This window comes from Sylvia atricapilla, chromosome 2 (genome assembly GCF_009819655.1).
Source record: "Sylvia atricapilla isolate bSylAtr1 chromosome 2, bSylAtr1.pri, whole genome shotgun sequence".
Taxonomy (NCBI): Eukaryota; Metazoa; Chordata; class Aves; order Passeriformes; family Sylviidae; genus Sylvia; species Sylvia atricapilla.
In genome coordinates, this window is record NC_089141.1 from 101,136,496 (window position 1) to 101,155,684 (window position 19,189).

The window sequence follows — 19,189 nt, forward strand, 5'->3', positions numbered from 1 at the left end:
AAAACTTTTGGCATCAAAACCAGAGTTTCTATTTAATAGTGATGACACCCAAGTATTCTTGTGCATGCATCTTTTGCCACATAGCAGAGTCAAAGGTTTGGTAATAAATTGGCCTGAACTTTTCTTCCAATCTTAAATAAACAGTGCAGTGAGCAGGCAAAGAATGGGGGAGTACAGATAGCACACAAGGAACTTGTATCTGTTTGCAGTAAAATTTTATTAAGCTATAGATAACAAATCAGACTATGAAAACATACTTTATGCTCAAATTGCATCTTAAAGATCACTAAAAAAGTGTCTGTCCTATTATATTTTTTTTTTACAATCAGCAGCTACCCAGCTTTTCCCAAAGATTTCATATTTGAAAATCAAGCCTCCAGATACACATGAGTTGAGTGCAAATGAACTGTTCTGACAGTAGGAAAGAACTGGAAGTTTTTGTTTGGTTTGGTTTATTTTGGTTGTTTTCCGAAGTCAATCTTTCCCTCATGCTAGAATATCAGGGGAAGAGAGAATACTGTGACTCTGTGCTGTGTATACCAAAAGCCAGTAGATTTTCCTAAAGTAAAGAGTAGCTTCTACCACGTGGCTTTAGTTGAATTTGAATCTGTAGTGCCTCAATTGTTTGCATAAGGTCCCAGTGCTAAAGAACACTTGACCAGGCTCCTTAAGTAGTTCCAATCCCTGATTGTTCTTGTTGTTAAGAGTATTCACCTATTAGCCTGTGTTTACCTGGCTTCAATATCCAGCCATAGTTATAAATGTACCCTTATCTTCTGGATTTAAACATCTTTTGTTACCAAATGTATCCTTCAATATAGGATTTTACAGGTTATAATCAAATAATTTTGCAGACTCCTCTTGCTTGCAAGAGTTAGAATGAGCATCTTAGGTTTTTCTTCAGAGATGGTGTTTTCACATCCTTTCCTCCTTATCATAATTCTTTCAAATCTTCATATCTAATCCTAAACTATCTTAAGCATCCTTCCTAAAGTGTAAATGCCAGCAGAGCAGATAAATTTCCAGAAGCTGCATGGAAAGGTTACATAACCTTCCCTGTTCACTGCTTCTCTATTTAAATGTTTAAAGGACTGATTACAGCCTTGGAATGAGAGTATGTTTGTTTATTTGGTTTAGTTTTATTTCTTCTGTAATGATATTATTCCTAATCACTCGTCTGCAGGAATAATATTCTCAATCTAAAAGCTTTTATCTTGCATTCTTTGTTCTTAAATACAATAACATTGTATATGATTGGTCATGTTGAAACATGGGACTTCTTGGGTATGCTGGCTGAATAATCCATGTCTCTGAAGCAACCCTAAGTATGAAATATGTGAGAATAAAGGCTCTGGACCCTCAAACTGGGTCCCCATGATTGCCAAGTCGATAACAAAGGAATATTGAAGCTCTAGGAATCTGGGGTTGGGTGTGGGGTCTCCTTGTCCTGAAATTGTATTTTTAATGTGCTTATTCTGTGAAATAGAAGGCATGCATGTTTAGTTCCTTCTTTTTATCCTTCTATTTTCTTTTCCCTTTTACTGAATTTGCTGGAGTAAAAGCTATGCTGCTCACTGCTGCAGTCAGGTTTTGTGTCATTCACTGGTCTTTGATTCTGTGTTACCTTTATTTTCAGTGATGTTTTCATTCTTTTTTGACTCCATTGATAAAAATGTTAAATAACTTTGGACTAAAATGCATCCCACTAGTTAATTATGAATTCCCCTTACAATTCCAGGCCTCTTTCCTTTCGAATTTTGCAGCCACTGACGTGAGCAGGTTGATAACCTTTTTACTGTGAAGCTTTTCTGCAGAAAAGCAGCTTTTACAATTATGCTGACTTCAACTCCTTCTGCTGCTTTTATGTATGGCTCTACAGAAAAAAAAAAAAAAATCTTTGATCAAAAAACTACACTGCTGAATTAAATTACCACAGCAGAAATGGTTTTTTTGTTTGTTTTTTTTTTGTGCTGTAAACAAAGTGGATGGTGTTAAAAAAATTACCATGGTAATGTAGAAGTGCCTGGTTGTTGTTTGTTTGCTAAAAGCTATTCTGTAAAATGCCAGCAGATTCAAATAGTTACATTCTAAAGTGATCACAAGATTGTGACAGTCTAGCGTTTTTCTGACTCTCAGGATACTAAACTTGCATAAAGCCACTGGTTTCAACAGTTTTGTTTGTATTGCTGATGTGCCATTGCAATCAAAAACTGTCTGCTCAGGGGAGAATTTCAGTTGCAGCCTTGAAAAGTGAACAGGGTTTGCTTGTGTCCACTGAGCATAACCAATGTGATAGCTGATACCATGGCAAAACAAAAGCTACTTTGTGTTGTGTCTGGGAACTAAACATCTCTTGTATCCTCTTCTGGTGTTTCTGAATCCTCATAAACAAATTTTCTACACTGCTTCTGGGTTTTTTTCCTAGCCTAGAAATTGTTTCCAGTGTTATGTTGATTTCTAGACAAGTTGTTGTTCTTGCAACAGTATTGTAAAAGAAACCAGTGCAGAGTTTTAATGTTTTTAGGAAGCTGAGGCAAACTGTTTGAGCTGTTGCTGATCTGATGTGCAAGCAGCTGTTCAATGTGATCTGTTTCTGTAGGTAGAAAACAGCACAGTTAAAATTGAATAGGAAATTTTGCAGCACAACAGACGAAAGCTCTGATATATCATTGTACCTTCTCAAGTTCATTATGTTTCGTGTATAGGAATTTTCTTGGTGTGTTGTGCTGTGTTTTTGTTGAAGGAAAATGATGTGGTTATTTAGGAGGAAGATAGAGTCATGGGTCAAAAGAAGTTCAACATCAGGTTAATAATAATTTGTTGCTAACCAGATCAATACAACTTTCCCTTAGCCTAGAAACAGCATTGCAATGTGAAGAAAAGGTTACAGGTTGTTTGTAGTAGTAAGCAAGATTGCTTTTTCTTGCATAACTCCCTACTATATAAAATTGACTGTAACCTACACAAATAAACTTATATTATTGACCTTGTTTCTTCTCCCTTCCTGCCTCCCATTATCCCTCTGCTTTTTCCAGTGCATGTTTACTTGTTCATGTGTTCTTAGCAATATATAGTGACTTGCTTGTTGTATGAAAAGTGACAGAAAAACTACGGCTTCTCACTTTGCTGTGATAACCAGATTATTTTAAATCGTTTAACTAATTAGAGGAAATTTCTGAGTTATTTTATTTGCATTTGAAAATAAGGTAAGTTTAGTAGCAAAATGTCCCACTTAAATTTCATAGATTTGGAACAGGTTGCCCTGTAATGTTTTGAGGAGATAAATCAAGGTTTTGTTCCATTGAGATTTTGCTGAATTTACAAGTATAGATATGTACACATACACTATCTTTAATATTCCTGTTCTATTTTTAATAAGGGAGAAATAAAACAAAAGCTATCAGCTGGAGTTGTCCTGCAAATTGAATTAAGTTGGTGCAACTTTGGCAAACTTCTTTTTTTTTTCATCTTTAGCAATGTATAACCGTCCACATGGTTGAAGTGCAGCCTGATGACTCTTAATCACATCATTGACAGTAATTCTTGCTGCAGTGAGCACCCACAGAGAGCCAGGTTCTATCCTTTCCACTCTGCCACTGATGCAGCAAGGACAGCGGGGCTGAGCAGGGTTACAGCTCCAGCTGTTCCTCTCTCCACTCCTCCCAAAGTGGCCGTACCAGCTCAGCCCATTGGGTTCCTCAGCAGAGCTGGTGGGGCAGCATCAGTCTGGCCAGGCAAGGGCCAGTTGGTTACAAAAATGCTCTTGTCGAGAATACTTCAAGTGAAGAAGGTCTGTGTATGGACCTATTGCCAAAGTCAGCTTTTAGCTAATAATGTAAATTGGAAAGGAGACAGTAACTTTTGGCCTAAATAACTTCTGCTTAATTTTTGCGTATTTCGAGGTGTTTCTTGGCTTCTACAAAACCCTCCGGAAAAAATACAGGAGGATGCTTTTCAAAAGCTGAATTCAAAATGTATTAGGTGTTGTCAATAAAGAAAAGAATTTACCAAAAAACTCGTGATTTTGAAAACTTCAAGTCTAACTCTACTGAAGTGGTTGACTTTCCAATACTCTCTGCAGAAAGGCTGAAAGGAAATAAAAAGCAAAAATACTTAAATTATATGGTTTTGGATAAAAATTCTTGAATCAAATATGCATGTATTTGTAGTACCCAATAAATAGCATTTTTAAAAGTGCAGAGCATGTGCATATTAGTTTCCTATTAAATTCGTGCACAAGCTACCCATCAATTTTTCGCAAAAACTTTCTTTATAAAAATGGCATCTAAAAAAAATTAAATAGTGCAGAATGATTTACCAAAAAAGCAGTCCTAGCAGAACTACCCCACTGAAAAACTAAGAGTTTCCTATAATTGTCTATATCACAGTATTTAAAGATTTTTTTGGTGATTTTTTTTGCTATGGATATTTGTTAATAAAAAATTTTGTAGAGAAAAAACTAAAAATCACTTGCACAGATTTTAAGTAGGTGTCTGAAATTTTGGATGTCATTGTACCATTACAACAGATGGAGTTGGTACATTTTCTTCTTAAAAACGTCTGGAGTCCAACTATGGCAATATTTAAATAACAAGGCTCCCTTTTCCTTTTCTCCTCCCTGTTTTCACAGTAGTCTATAGTTAGACATTAATTGTTATAGAATAAAAATCTAGCAGTTGGTATCAAAGTCCAGTTTAACCTAAGTGCATAGTCAAAAATATTTTCCAATAGTATCTCCATAATTTTTGCCAATTAGTGTTACTTATTTGCTGTGGTCTTTCATCTTCATTTAAATATATGTATTAAAATAATACTGAAACTTGCAGATGTATTGCTACTACTATTACTATTACTGCAGATGAAGACCTGTGTGCTTCAATTATCAGCAAAGGAAATCTTTGCTGATAATCTAAAACTCTTCTTTGAAAATGTAAGAATTATGTAATGTAAAAAAAAAATAAAAAAAACTATAGTTGTGTTCCAGTTAAAAGCACTGGCATTTTTATATTCCCAGCTAAGAAACTGCACTGGATTTCAAGTAACTGTCCAGAAATTAAATAGATATAATGAACAGGTTTGGAAATAGTTGTGAAAAATCTCAGTCTTTAATTACCACAGTAAGAACTACTTTAAAAATCATTTCCCCACTGCTTAGTTAGAAGTTAGCCCTTTACAGTCTAAATATAATTGTGCACAGTCCGGCTTCTACTGTGAAGGTAGGAAAACATAGACCTTAACTAAAAGTAGCACATATGCTGTAGAAATTTCTCATGTGAAAAAACTGTAATTTCTCATGATGTCTAGACTTTTCAAAGACAGCTGTCTCAGACTGGACTGCAAGTAGGCTCCTGGGTGCCCCAGGAGAAAAGTCCAACACTGAGCTGCTGTGGTGTCTGAGTTTCTTCTCAAGTACTTGATGTTCATGAAGCTCCAGCACAGCCTGGCTGGTAAAAGCTAAGCACCTGGATGTCTCTCTCTGGAGGTAACTAGAGTGTTCAAGACATTTACATCTTTCTTCTCTAGGTTATACTGGTCACATCCCAGTTTTTATAGCCTTAAGGGATTGTTTGGCCTGCTCTACAACTCCTTGCTCCCTTTTCCATCAGTGAACATGTACTGAGGAAATAAGGCTGTGGGGGTAACTAGGTCCACATGTGTGGAAATGGAAGCAACTCACTGCATTGCAGTAGAAACTGAGCTGAAGAGGCTTATGAAGTTATAGAATAATCTGATTTGGAGTTATTTTAAAAGCCTCAAAGTCTATTCAGAGGCAAAAGTGCTAGTAAAATGTTTCTTACAGCACAGTGCAGGAAGCAAATGCAGTTGTGCTATGAGGGCATCATGAGCTTGTATCCATTTCTCATCAGCCTGATATACTGTGCTTCAGGGGTAGACAGCCCTTTGCTCTGAGAGACATTTAGAAAGAACAGTGCTTAAAAAATTAAGTAAAGGAAAAGTGGGATAAGGAAGAGAAACATAATAGGAAATTTTTACCTATTGCCTTCATGAGTCTGAAATACCATCATGTCCCACAGCCACGTTGGCCATGGGCAGCTTTGAATGCCTACACATTGGCACACGTGGGGTTTCTTTCAGTTGGATACTTTTGGGTTTGTATATCTGATTCAGACAGGAGAGCAACATGTCTCACATTCTCAAGTTGAAATAGTGGTTCCAGGACTTGGCCAGCTTCTACACGCTCAAAAGAAACCATCTGAACAATACTGGGTGTATCCTTTGATTTGAATGTAGCACTTCACAAATGTAACAGACACAAAATAAGTGATAAAAATAATATTCATGTTGTTAAAATCTGTGTAGGAACTTCATCTAGGTCATAAGTGAGCTGTGTAGCATACAAAACAAACAATACAGTGAAACAATTAACCTGTAAGCAAAATACGCCTTTCTTGGGATAATTGGAAAATGATTGGCATAGCCATGAGGTGTTGTGATCAAAGGTAATTTTTGCTATTCCATCTGAGTTTGGTAAAAAATTTGGTTCAAAATAAATGACATTTCTGAGAGAAAAAGCAAGAGAGAAACAGCATATAAATTCCTTGCTAATGGAAGATGGCTTTATATTATTTTTAGACTAGCGCAATCAACATAGAGAAATAGAGAGGCCTCCTGGGTCTAGTCCTCTGCCATTATAGTTAATCTGTTTCACTTAATCCTATTCAGATCTGTATTAAAATCCACATTCAAATATGGTGTGAATTGCTGTCACTAATGATGGGACCAGTAAAAGATGATAAACTGGCTGAATGGGTAGCCAGTTGTCGTGATTCCAAGTAAAATGTTAGACAGAGGGGAGGAAAGATGCCAGCAGGAGAAAGGCATCCAGTGAATTTGCTACAGAAAAACAAAACCCAGATGCCTCAGCAACCAGCATAAACTGCATAGGATAATAGGATAATTCAGTCTGTGAGCAACCTCAGGAGGTTCTGTGCTCTGGTCTTCTGCTCAAAGCAGGGCCAGCTCTGAGGTCAGACAAGGTTTCTCAGGGCTTTGCCCAGCTGGATGTTGAACAGCTCCTGAGGTGGAGACTGAATGAACTCTTGGCCAACCTGCAGCACTGCTTGTCTGTGCCCATGGTAGAAAAGTTGGAGATGAACAGCAAAACAGGTATTTTGGCAGTTGTTAATAGGATAGAAACTTTCTTGGATTCAAGACACAGTTTCTGTTGTTTCCTTGCTGCTTACCTAAAATTGTCTCAGGAATGTGCCTCAGTAATCTGTTTTCCCAGTTCTAGATTATCAGTCCTTTGAACTCAACACTGAAGAGAGTAAATGTGCAATAAGCAGCTTTTATATTTGAGTTCTGTTTAAGCATGTATTTCATGAAAAAGTAATACTTAGTGTCCTCGGGAGGGAGTGCTAAGTTCCTATAATTATATGGAATAATATCTACATTGTTCTTCAGGTATATTATTCCTGTCACAGATTAGAGAATATTTTCACATCTGCATTGTTTCTGTTTGAAAGAAATGGTTAAGACTGTAAATTTGTTCTTATTGGAGAGGTGCTTTCCCAAATGAAGTTTGAAGGTATTGAATATGGGAGATTTTACATCTGATTCTCTCTGATCATTACTAAAATCCAGAGTTAATTATTGCAGCAAAACAAAATCCTCTAGAGATGAGGTAAGATTGGTTTATGGGCCATCATGAAGCACAGTGGGACTCTTTTGTGGAAAATTTTTGTTTAAACTTTCTCTATTACCTTCTTTTGCATTGTGACCAAAACATGGTCTGTCGTAATTCCTTTCCATGACAAAGCTGGGGAGTTCTTTAAAAATGAGAGAGTTACTGTAAAGGTCATCTAGTCCAGCTCTGCCAGTCTAGATTTATTTTTTACTGCATAGAGTATAATGGTCTGAAGGTGTAATTTTATGTGGTCTAGAGATGTAGATCTATACATTAATAAATCTCTCAGCTCAGAACATTTCCTAATTTCCTTTCACATCCCCATTCTGAATATTTTTTTTCTGTTATCTGTTTTGTAGAATCATTCCTGATCGTATCCTGCTTTTATTACCTAGTAGAGGAGCATTGCCTTTGAAGGTATTAGCATTGTTTTAAATCAATAAGTTACATTACCTGTAGCTGGTACAATCACAATAGCACAGTTTTATATTTTATTAATGTAGAATAAATGATTTAGTCCCTCGGCTATTTCCTTTTGATAAAGAAGAAATCAAGTGCAGCACATTGTAGCAGAGAAGTTTATGTCAGGTACAGCACAGAGGGGACTCATGAGTTACCACTGCAATATGGTGGGGAGTGTCACATCAGGAGAACTTTGATCTCGGGCCTGACTTCTCTACTGGCTCTTCTCTGTCTCGTTCCTGCACTAGGGAAAGGGAGATAACCAGGACTATGAAAGCATTTAACCAAGGACACTGGCTGGCGTGTGTCATGGAAATATGGCATTGTAAAAAACTGAGTGTTGGAAATGTTGTTTGAATTAATGGAGCAGCACGTATGTCTGTTTCAGAGTGCCATTTTATCAAAATGCTTTGACAAAGAGCTCCATTGTTTCTGAACAAGAGATTTTTTCCAAGAAGTGGTTTTGACTCTGCAGGAGTCTCTGCCCCATTCCTCTGCCTCACTTAAACAGTGGTGGCCCCTGGAGCCTGTTGCTAACACACAATATGGGAGATTGTCTGGTTCCACCCGGGAGGAAAATGGCTTTTTGCAGCAGTGCAGCTGCTGAACTGAAGCTGTTTTATGAGGTGTTTCTGTTTTACTGGAGAGAAATGCTTGTTGCTTAGTGCCTGATCCCTGAGTCAGCCAATCCATCTCTGCTACTGTGCTGTGGAGGAAAAAGCAGCCTGGTATTTTTCATAAAGCAATAACTGCTCTTTGACCACTTCTCAAGTATATCCCTTTGCTTTCAGATTAACCCAAGTAGATAGCATTTCCAACACTATGGAGTTCTGACTTTAGAATGATATGTAAAACTTCTTGTAAGCTAGTTTGTACCTATGAGGTCACCATGGCCAGCTCAGAATTAAAAAGATCTAATGTTATCTTTCCCCACCTTCTGCAAAGGGCTGCTTCATCTTATGCTTAGAGGAAATTTTACTGAATTCCAGCAAGTAATGAGACTTGTATCCTGGAATGAACTGTTCTTTTTTTTTTCCTTAATTCATAGGGGCAATGGAAGTGTTTGGTATGAGTTTTAACAGAATGTATAATTCTTTTCACCCTGCAAAATTCCCCTCAATTGAAAGCCAGAAGGAGTTTCCTGTTTCATTCTCCAAAGCATATTATGTCCAAGTGCTAACAGAGAATAACCTGCAATAGTGTATCTTCCTTAAAGCAGAAATCTATTTTCTCAAAGCACCTACGTCCTCTGCATTTTTTCTGTCACGCAATCGGACAGAGCAGTATCAGAGATCATGCGGAGGGGCACAATCAGAGGTGTTGCTCACTCCTCCTGCAGAAGGAGGTGCCTGTGCTTGTCACCATAAGCAAGCACCAAGGTGTTGTAAGGAGGAATGGAACTTTTATTCTAGCCTAATGATTTTCCCTCTTCAAAGACCATGGGCTTGGAGCAAGATGTTGATAATGCCCTGGGGGTGATTTCTGCTTTACAGCAGTTTGTTTTCTTCTGAGAAGGTCCAAGCTTGGCTCCATGTTGTGCCACATCTTGTGCCACCTCTCTAATCGAGTAATAGATCAAGTTTCTTAAATCTGCTTGCATAGTCTTGTTGTTTTAATGTTTAGATAAGCATAAGAGGAAAACCTACCTTCCCTATGAATAACAGAGAAATTTTCTAAGCAAACCAAGATTTTTCATGGAGCAAATTGCAGAGTTTGATGTCTGCTGGAGACATAGCAGCAGGGCACAAGTATCCATGAGGCTTCTCAAATGCTTTTGAGGTGACTTGTCTCAGACACTGTGAAAGGACAAAAGACAATGGACAAAAATTGAAATACAGAAAATTCCATATAAACATAAGAAACAGATTCTTTTCTAGTGAAGATGGTTTAACTGGAACAGGAGTTAGTGGAATATCTATCTTGGAGACACTATAAACCCAGCTGGACACAGCCCTGAACAACCTTCTCTTCCTGAGTCTGCTTTGAGCAACAAGGCTGGATAAAATGATCTCCAGGGCTCACTTCCTGCCTCAGTTGTTTAGCAGGTTTTCTGACTGGTCCATTCTCCTCAGTAGGAAATTAAACTGGGACCTGATGGGGAGTAGAAATAAGAATAAAGGGTTAAATACCGTTCTGTAACGGGTGATAGTTTAGTTTCTATTTGCCTTCTTAAATGAGTACACTTGAAACACACAGTGATGGAGCAACTGATGCATCTTGGACTTCTGCCATTAAAGGATACATACAGGAGGATTTTTGAATCCACCATTTCTCTCCTAGATTTCTTACTGTCATTAAAAAGTAGTGTGGGAGGTACCAAAATTATATATTTCAAAGTGGATGTAGAGCAGAAGAATGATCTCAGAATAAATTATTGTAATGAACAGCACTTGTCTAGTTTAACTTTTTATTCTCATTTGCTTTAGGTAGCTATGACACTGCTGCAGTCCTTGTTATGTCAGTCGAAAAGACAGGGGGAATATGAGAACTCTCATTTAAAGTTAATGTTGTCTAGGAGTTTTACTGCTTGGTATTTCAGTTAAAGAGTTCTGTGGCTTAATGGTTAGGAAGGAAAATCTTTCCCTGGTGGTGGATAGCAGTGCCACTGTATATTATTTTTCCAAATAGCCTAAAGATTTTAAAAAATACTTTATTTTTGCATTCCTTATGCTAACTTCACACAAAATGCTTTCACAGGTTCTGCAACTTCTGAGTCGTATCCAGCTACTGTAACATTTGCCACAGGTCTCCCCACAAGTGATGAGAAAACATATAGAAATGGGAGAATGAATAAGAATCCCTGAGTATAAAAGCTGTGCTTGCTACCACATTTCAGACAATTTCTGCTCTTAGCTAGCCTATTCTTTTTGGATTAGCAGACATACGAGCAGTTGTATCAAAAGAATAGACATCTTTGATGTTATCAGCCCTATGTGATAAGGAGGCCATCCTGCACAGCTCATACAGCCATTGCTCACCTCAGAGGCAGATAAAAAATCGGCAGCTTCAAGATCTCAGAGTTTTTTTACAGTAAAAAACTCTTAAGGCACATACATACTGTTTCTTTCTCCTTGTGGTCATTAACAAAATTCGAGAATGAAAATCTGCTGCTGATTGGCAGAAGGTTTCAGACTTTCTGATCTGACAGAGGTCTTCCCTCATCATTGTAACAGAGTCTTTTGAAAATTTGTTTTGCACAAATATCTGTGAAAACAATTAGTACTGTCTGCTATAAGCTCTTAATGAGACTAAACAAGATGGTAAACATAAACAAAACATTTTGGCAAAATCCTGTGTTGCAAGTACCCTTAGGCATGAGATGTTGATACTGATGCAGAGTGTGACATTGTATCTCAATAGGTTTGCATTTTCCCCCTTTTCATTCTTCTTTTAGCTCTGAAATTTTGGATTTCAACACAGCAAATGCAGAGAAATATGTGTGCAGTATATCAAAACTGTGAAAATAGAACATTGCCAGTGTTCTCAAAGCACTGAGAACTATCTCTCAAAGTGAGAGATCAATGATATAATTGGAAGAACCAGCCTTCATTTTTTTCCCAGATACTAGCTTTTCCATCTGTAGCAGAAAGTTCCAGTAATCAGATGTGTTACAAGCTACCCTTCTGCAACTAGAGAAAGCTATCTTACAGTGACAGAGGGGAATTGCCTGCCTGTAAACAGTTCCTTAGTGTCTAAACTTGCAGCTTGAGAAAAATTGGATTTGACCTGAGCTCTAAATAAAGCTACAAAGATATGTGCCGTTTTCCCGTCCAATCAAACTGAGCTCAGATTTGGGTAGAAGGATTGGATATTATTTTTTCCATAACCTGGTTCTCTCTTCCATCTTTTTTAAAATGAGCGAGTGGAAAAATCCCTGAAGAATAGTGGAGAAACAAAAAAGCTCTTGAGTGAGAATTTTAGGAGCTGTCCGGTTTAGTGCTAGTTGCTATGGCCAATCTGTTCCTACAGAGAATCCTCAGTTGTGGTCTCTTTTTGGTAGACCTACAAATTCTGTAACCATGAAGAAATTTATATAACAATTAGAATGTATTTAATTTTTTTACATGGATGTAACATTCTATTGGTCACAGATCTAATTTATATTAGATATTAGAAAAGCTGTAAGGAACAGCTTGATGTCTAATCTTCAGACATCTTCCTTAGACTCTTGAAATTTGTCAAAATAGCTAATCTTCTCAAATTTATCATTTCAATAACCAGTGTATTTGTTTTCTACTTTTATTTGAGCTATCAACTGGAATAGAAGTTTTCTGACTTTCATCATAACAGTTTTATCAAACATTTTCCTCTTCTGTTAGCAGTTTCACTCCAATTTAAAATTAGTATTGAAAGATCAGTTTATTAAGTTTCCTATTTGGAATGAAACAAAAAAATTTATTGAAACTTAGATAATATCACCCTTTCATTTAAATACATTTTTCCCAAGAGAGAGCTGTGAAATTACTACTATGTAAGTTAATAATAAATACATTTTCAGGCTTCTGAACATTAATGATTTACTTTCAATCTTGTTTCCCTTCTGAGTGAATACAGAACAGTCACAGGACTAAACAATAATAAATACTTTCTTCCCAGAAGAAACCTGGATAACTCTGAGAATGAGGAAAAAGCATGATTTCTCATTTCTTGAATATGTTATTTTATACATATGAAGATGCTGATCTGTGATTGTGTGCATGCAGATAGCATTGACTGCACTACCTATATGGGATTATTTTCTTGCTAAAGAGCAAGTACAATTTCAGGCCAGTGGTGATCTCTTTGGTTGGTGTGAGCCTCCACCTTCAAGTTTTTTACAAGATAGCTGCATTGCTGTGCAACAGTCCTAGAAGGCTTGCCCTTGGGCAGGTTGCTCTTCACTGGTGTGCAGTCTGCTGGCCTTTTGGAACTCTGTCAATCATTTTGAAGTCTGTTAAAGTCAATACAACCCACAGAACAAGTCTGGTAATGAACAGTTGCAGGAAGAGAGGAACTGTTACGACTCTTCCCTGCACACTGAAATCTCCATTGGCTCGTGGAATTTGCAGCTAAGACCTCAGAAAGGTAGGGCTAGAGGCATGCTAGAACCTTTGTAAGAAAAAACAACCAACCAACCAAAAACCCATCAAAAAACCCCTCAAAAACCAAAACATCAAACCAGAAACACAGAAAAAAACCTTTAATAAATGGTGTTTTATTCCTCTTAAAATACGTGACCTTTGAGGCTACTAATAGGAAAGGCAGACAAATATATATGTTATATGTTTCTTTGGTATTCTCCTTAGAAATGCATTTGTCAAAGGGCTTAGTCTAGCTGTATTATTAAATAGAACAAGCTCAAACATCACATATACAGGAGAAGATCCTTGTGTCTAGAAAACTCCGTGACTCCTAGTGTATTCTAAGGGATTTTGATATATGTTTAACATCAAGTGACACCTTGCTTTTGGGTAATAGAAAGTTTTTGTAGTTGTATTCTGCATGAGTGGAAAACATACAATTCAGAATATGATTAAACAGTTTCAGATTTTCTTCAGGAGTGCCAGTTTCCACTTGTCTTAAGTTACTCATCTATCTTTGCAGTGTCTGTCTTGTTTCCATTTTTCTCATTATTTTGACTTACTAACAACTTTTTTAATATGGAATGCTGCTTTCTATTTCATTTCATGCTTGCTCTCAGAATTAGTAGAAGAGATGGATTCTTGGAAATAGGAACAAGATGTTTATGAAAGCAGATACTCAAACCTCAAAGTGTATCAGAATCAAAATTCAGTGAACATACACTGGATCTGGCTTTGTGGGCGAGTGATTAAACAGTGTCTTACAGCAAGTTTGCATTAGTACAACTCAATTTCTTCCTTTGGTGTAAATCCATGTTTTTAGAGCTCATGGAATTCAGAAGTAGTAGTATATCATTTCTGTATTTGCCACATCACAGAATTAAGCTGTAAAAGGGGAAATGTTATGGTGGCCAAGATTAGGACAGGTTGCTTAAAGAAGCTGGGGATCTACCTCTTTGGAGATAGTTTATCTAGGCTAGAGATGACCCAGAAGAGGGTTGGCTTCAAAGCAAGCCTTGCTCTGATCCGGAGGAAGGACCTGACCTCCTGACACCACTGAGAAAACGGCTCTAAGCATTATCTTACAACTTGCAAGGGGCTGTAGATTGCATTCAGTGAGTTCCTAAAAAGGCAACAAAAGAAGCATTTCTGGATTTCATCCTCACTTTTTTGTTGTTGTTGTTGTTCTCTAACTACATATATTACATGTACATTTTCAGAGTTAAGAAAAAAGACGGTGCTGTTTTTTGCAAAGGGTCAACTGACTTGAAGCCTGAAGTCTGTGTAAAATCATCTAAAGTGTTAAAATCACTGCAGTTGAAATAGTTCCCAGGAACTTCACTCAGTTGTAGAATTTGCCCCTAATTATGATTTAATTCAGTGAGCTAATTTAGAATAATAACTGAATTTAATAAAACCTTTCTATTTTTCAATATAACACAATGTATGGAAAAATGGTTAGACATGTAAATTACATACTTTCTTCCTGTTAAAAACTGATACCCCTTCATTACCCTTTCTTCCCAAAAACTGACTCAGAAGTTAAGAGGTGTGAACTGAGGTTTGCAGGTTCAATTTATAGGCAAAACATCTAAAGAGAAGGCTTTTCATATTGTTCTCACCTGCTCTCAGAATCACTTGTGAGAAAATGGAGCAGAAATTTTCCTTTTCTGTTTTGACACTGTGAAAATAATAGTGCAGGAAAGGCAAACAGCAGAATGAAATTGTCTGAGTTGTGAACTGAGAAGTGCTAAAGTTTGGGATTTGTGTGTGTGTGGTTTTTTTCATCCATTTTGAATTAAGTAAGATTTTCAGAGGGAGTTATTTACACACTTCTGCTCAGCCACTCTGTTATTCCTGGGTCGTTAAGATCTCTTCTAGTCCTTTGCAGGTTGAAATATTTTGTGTGATCTAAGTGGGATGGTGTTGCTGTCTTGGTTTGTTGAGAGCTAGTGCTGATTTAATTGGTATCAGTAGCAGAAGAAAAAGGACAAGAGCCAGGGAATGAAAACAAGTGTTTTTTACTTCCCAGTGGAGGCCTACTTTGACCCACTGAGGTAGCAATATAGTGGAGTAGTTTTTGTCAGCTATGGTCTCCAAAGGATCAGCATATCTACCAAGTCAGTTAAATTTTTTAATTACACTTAATTATTGTCTTGCTGGTAATTTTTCCCAATGGGCGTGTTAGTTTTTGCTTCATGAAAATCTCTCAGCTGTGAGGCAAGAGATCCCTTTGAAGCTGAGTCTGCTGCAGGTGAGCTCATGGGGTTGGGAAGCAGGGAGGAGAAAATTAGAGTTATTAAGGTTGGAAAAGAACTGCCAAGATCATCGAGTCCAACATTTGACCAAACAATATTATGTCAATTAAGAGACAGCACTACGTGCCATGTGCAAAATCAAAGCTGCTCCTTGAATTGAACCTAGTCTTGTAAACTAGGGGCAGGGTTTGACTTACCTACTAGGAACAGGATTTGGGATTGCAGAGCTGTCAGTGCTTTTGCTTAGATTTATTTTTACCAAGTGGCACAAAAGTATTGATTTTTGTATTGATTCCTGGCAAGCTGAAATAGGAAGTTTTAATACTCAGACACTCTAATGTAGCCTTTTCTTAGTTTTAACACTGATTGTCTGCCTTCCTAGAAAATAAAATTCAAAACAAGGGAAATCACGTCTTTAAATTTTGGCTGATTATTTACAGATTTTTTTTTTTAGTTAACTGGAGATTGTGCTTATCTGATTCAAAGTGTTTGAACAGCAATGGTTATAAAATGTGTTAATATTTATTGATATTATTAGTAAGCTAAGATCTTAAATAAAGGAGCAATTTTTATCCTGTCTCATTGTCGAGGGAGTGGGTTAGTTTGTGGGAATGGATCAGCTGGAGGGGAAGTACTTCCACTTAAAACCTGGTGAAAAAATAAAGTTCCAGTTCAGGCTTTTATTTGGAAGACTTTTTCCCAGTTGTGATTTAGCAGAATTTACTGGTGTCTTTCAGAATACTCTACCTAGTTCTGAAAGAATTGTCTGATGGTCTAATGACCATTCTGTGAACAGTTCCACGCCTGCATTAGGCAGTGTGTTACTTTGCATATTTACATATAGATGTCAAGAATACTTTATTTACTGTGTACCTTAGAAATATATGGGCTGTGTAGCTTCATTTTCATAGTGAACAAAGGGAGATATTCCTTCTTTATTAAAAGAACAAGAGGAGGCTGACCATTTTGGACAGAAACTACAGTTGGCTTGGCAACCTAATATTTTGATCTGTTTTGAGATGTTTCACAGTGTACTTTTGTTTTACAAAAGTAAAAGTTCACCTTCTGAACAGGTGAACTAAAATTACCTTTTTTCTTAGACCTAGACATCTCTTGGCTGGTGTTACCTGATATGACTTCATGTAATATTTTTTTTAAGTATGTGAATGAATATAAACATTGTATATTCACTTCTTCCATTTTGATTTTCTTGTAGACGTTTCAGCAGTCATCTCTACAGCAGAAAAGTAAAAAGAAGAACAAAGGTAAAAAATAATTTTGTTTTCATATATGGGTAGGAAGGGAATTGCCAAGATTAATTTTATGGTATTGCAGTATGTGAGGAACTATAACTTGTTAGCTCCAGTAAAATGTTCTGTTCAGTTGATCATGTTGAGAATGTATTAGTCCATTACTGATGTCTCAAACTTTCCTAATGCTCCTCTACCTTCATGTATCTGCTTTTATCTTTTTTTTTTTTTTTTCTTGAATACTTAGACTCTAGCCTCTTTGGGGCCAGGGTTGGTTTTTCCAGCTGTGTTCAGGTAATGCCTCACTGCAGCACTTGCTCATTACCTACGCTCTCAGGTAATTTATATCACAGTAAATTTTCCTCCTTTGATTCTGAAGTACAAAGGCCTTAGGAACTGTTTAGTTTCAAAAAGAGCTGCAAAGAGAGGTTTGTGAACACCTGTGAAGTACTTCAATAGTTATAGTTGGTAACCAAGAGGGAAGTACATAAATTTATATGTTGTGCACTTTATTCTCATGTGAAATACTAATCTGTTGAAAGTTTAAAATAAGTATTTCTCTTATTTTTAAATATCTTGCCTTTCTTTTCTCTACAGAATCTTCTGGTCTTCTGTCTTCTCTTTCTGTGTTGCCTTTTTTTTTCTTTTTGTCTTATCCATAGAGAATGAGCTCTAAGATGCTGAATGTGGTTTTGTTTGATTTGCTATGGCTTTTAACTTATGGTGGTGTGCATAAGCTTGGTGGTCAAAATAGAATGCTTGTAATAATTTTTCATGGCAATTTGAGATTGAAATTTTTAATTAATTTTCTTTGAACAGATATATAGTGCTTTCTGGCTAGCTATCTTGTTTGATTTAGTGGACAAATCAAATGCTTTCACATCACCTCGTTGTCATTTTCAGCTCCTATTGCTGGTAAAAGCAAAAGAAGGATCTCATGTAAAGATCTTGGTCGAGGGGACTGTGAAGGCTGGCTTTGGAAAAAGAAAGATGCCAAGAGTTATTTCTCCCAAAAATGGAAAAAGTACTGGTTTGTGCTGAAGGACACGTCTCTATATTGGTACATCAATGAAGAGGTAAACATATGTACTCATTGTCTCAGTGAATAGTTTGTGTAGTGCTGTAGTCATGATTTAGTGGGAAAACAATGCTTTCAGTGCTCATTTTATGTTAATAACTTTATTCACCCAAATAATCGTACTGAAATTAATATTAACTGCCTGAAAAAATTACCATGAAGGTTTTGAGATATTTGTTCCTTCCAATTCACCTTTTACTACATGGAGGAACAACACAGTTTTCTGTGTCCTCATGGCACCAGTTTAGAATAAATTTATCCTCGAACTCTTGAAAGCAAAAAGGTAATTACTTAATCCTGTCATTCAGGGATTAGTTGTTAGTCATAGGAGTGTAAACTTTAATGTTGTGCTGCCTGGTGTTCCTTGTTTATCTCTGCTAGGCAATTAAGGGAGATAGGTCTGTTTTCTCAATTCTGTTCACCCGCTGTTTCTCCTTTGCAGCTTTTGATATGATTTCAGTGCTCGTATATACTGAACTTAAAAAGCACAGGAGCATCCCAGCTGAGCTGTGTACAGCTTTGATTATGCAACATTTTCTGCATTGGTACACATTTATTATATCAGCTTTAGCTGCAAGGCTTTTTGCCAGTGTTAGGATACCTTGATTTTTAATCCTATTAGACTCATTAGTAAATATGCTGAGATAAAACCATTGTTAACATCTGCATGCACTCTGTCCTGGACTTGTTCTTTTAATCACAGAAAGCATTTGTACATAACCTTTTCAAAGTAATTTCCAGTTTCTCCCTGTGTGAACAGAAAGAAAATTGTTCCGTGGCCACAGTTCTTGAAGCCTGTTTTCTTAGACTCATTCCATTTGTGCCTTGATCCCAAACTTCAGATCAGTAGCTCTAACTCCCTGCTCTCCATTTTCCCTCCCTCGGCTGCTGCAAGGTTTTCATGGGGCAGTAATTGATGCCTACAAGTGCAGTGAGTGGTCAGCAGCCGGGCCCAAGGAGCAGCTGGAATGTCTGAGCTGTGCCATAATTCCCATGTGGAGGGCAGTGCTCTCAGCACTTTCATCTCCACCCCCAGTCCCAAGTTTCCCTGGACTTCTCTGAGTTTCAGTGATTTTTGGGACCTCAGCTCCCTCAGCACAGTGTCTGTCATCACCAGGAGACTCAAAGGCTGGTAGGGGGTGCCTCAGTGGCAGGTGAACAGACAAGCCAACGCTGCTCTTGCCAGAACTCTGTTCCTCTAGGCAACCATTCAAAAAAGAAATAGCAAGATTATTCTAAGCAGCGTCTTTTTGATTTTAAAATACCTGCTAATGCAGAACCTGTTAAAACCCTGTACCCTCCACATAATGACTCCAGCTCCAGTTTTACATGCTGATTTGTGGCTTTAACTTATTTTTAGGAAGGTGTATATAATCATATGGACTGCATATATGGCATAAATAGCCATTTAAACTCTTAGGAAAAATGTATAT

General features: G+C 37.2%; 1 protein-coding gene across 5 annotated transcripts in view; it reads left to right on the top strand.

Moving 5' to 3' along the window:
- The window catches only part of CNKSR2 (connector enhancer of kinase suppressor of Ras 2), a 205,222-nt gene that overhangs the window by 132,266 nt on the left and 53,767 nt on the right, over positions 1-19,189 (top strand). For all 5 annotated transcript variants that reach the window (XM_066313957.1, XM_066313958.1, XM_066313959.1 and 2 more), the window contains 2 exons: positions 16,645-16,693; positions 17,582-17,754. In XM_066313957.1, coding sequence (XP_066170054.1) covers positions 16,645-16,693; positions 17,582-17,754 — 222 coding nt within the window. The remainder of the gene's footprint in view (positions 1-16,644; positions 16,694-17,581; positions 17,755-19,189) is intronic.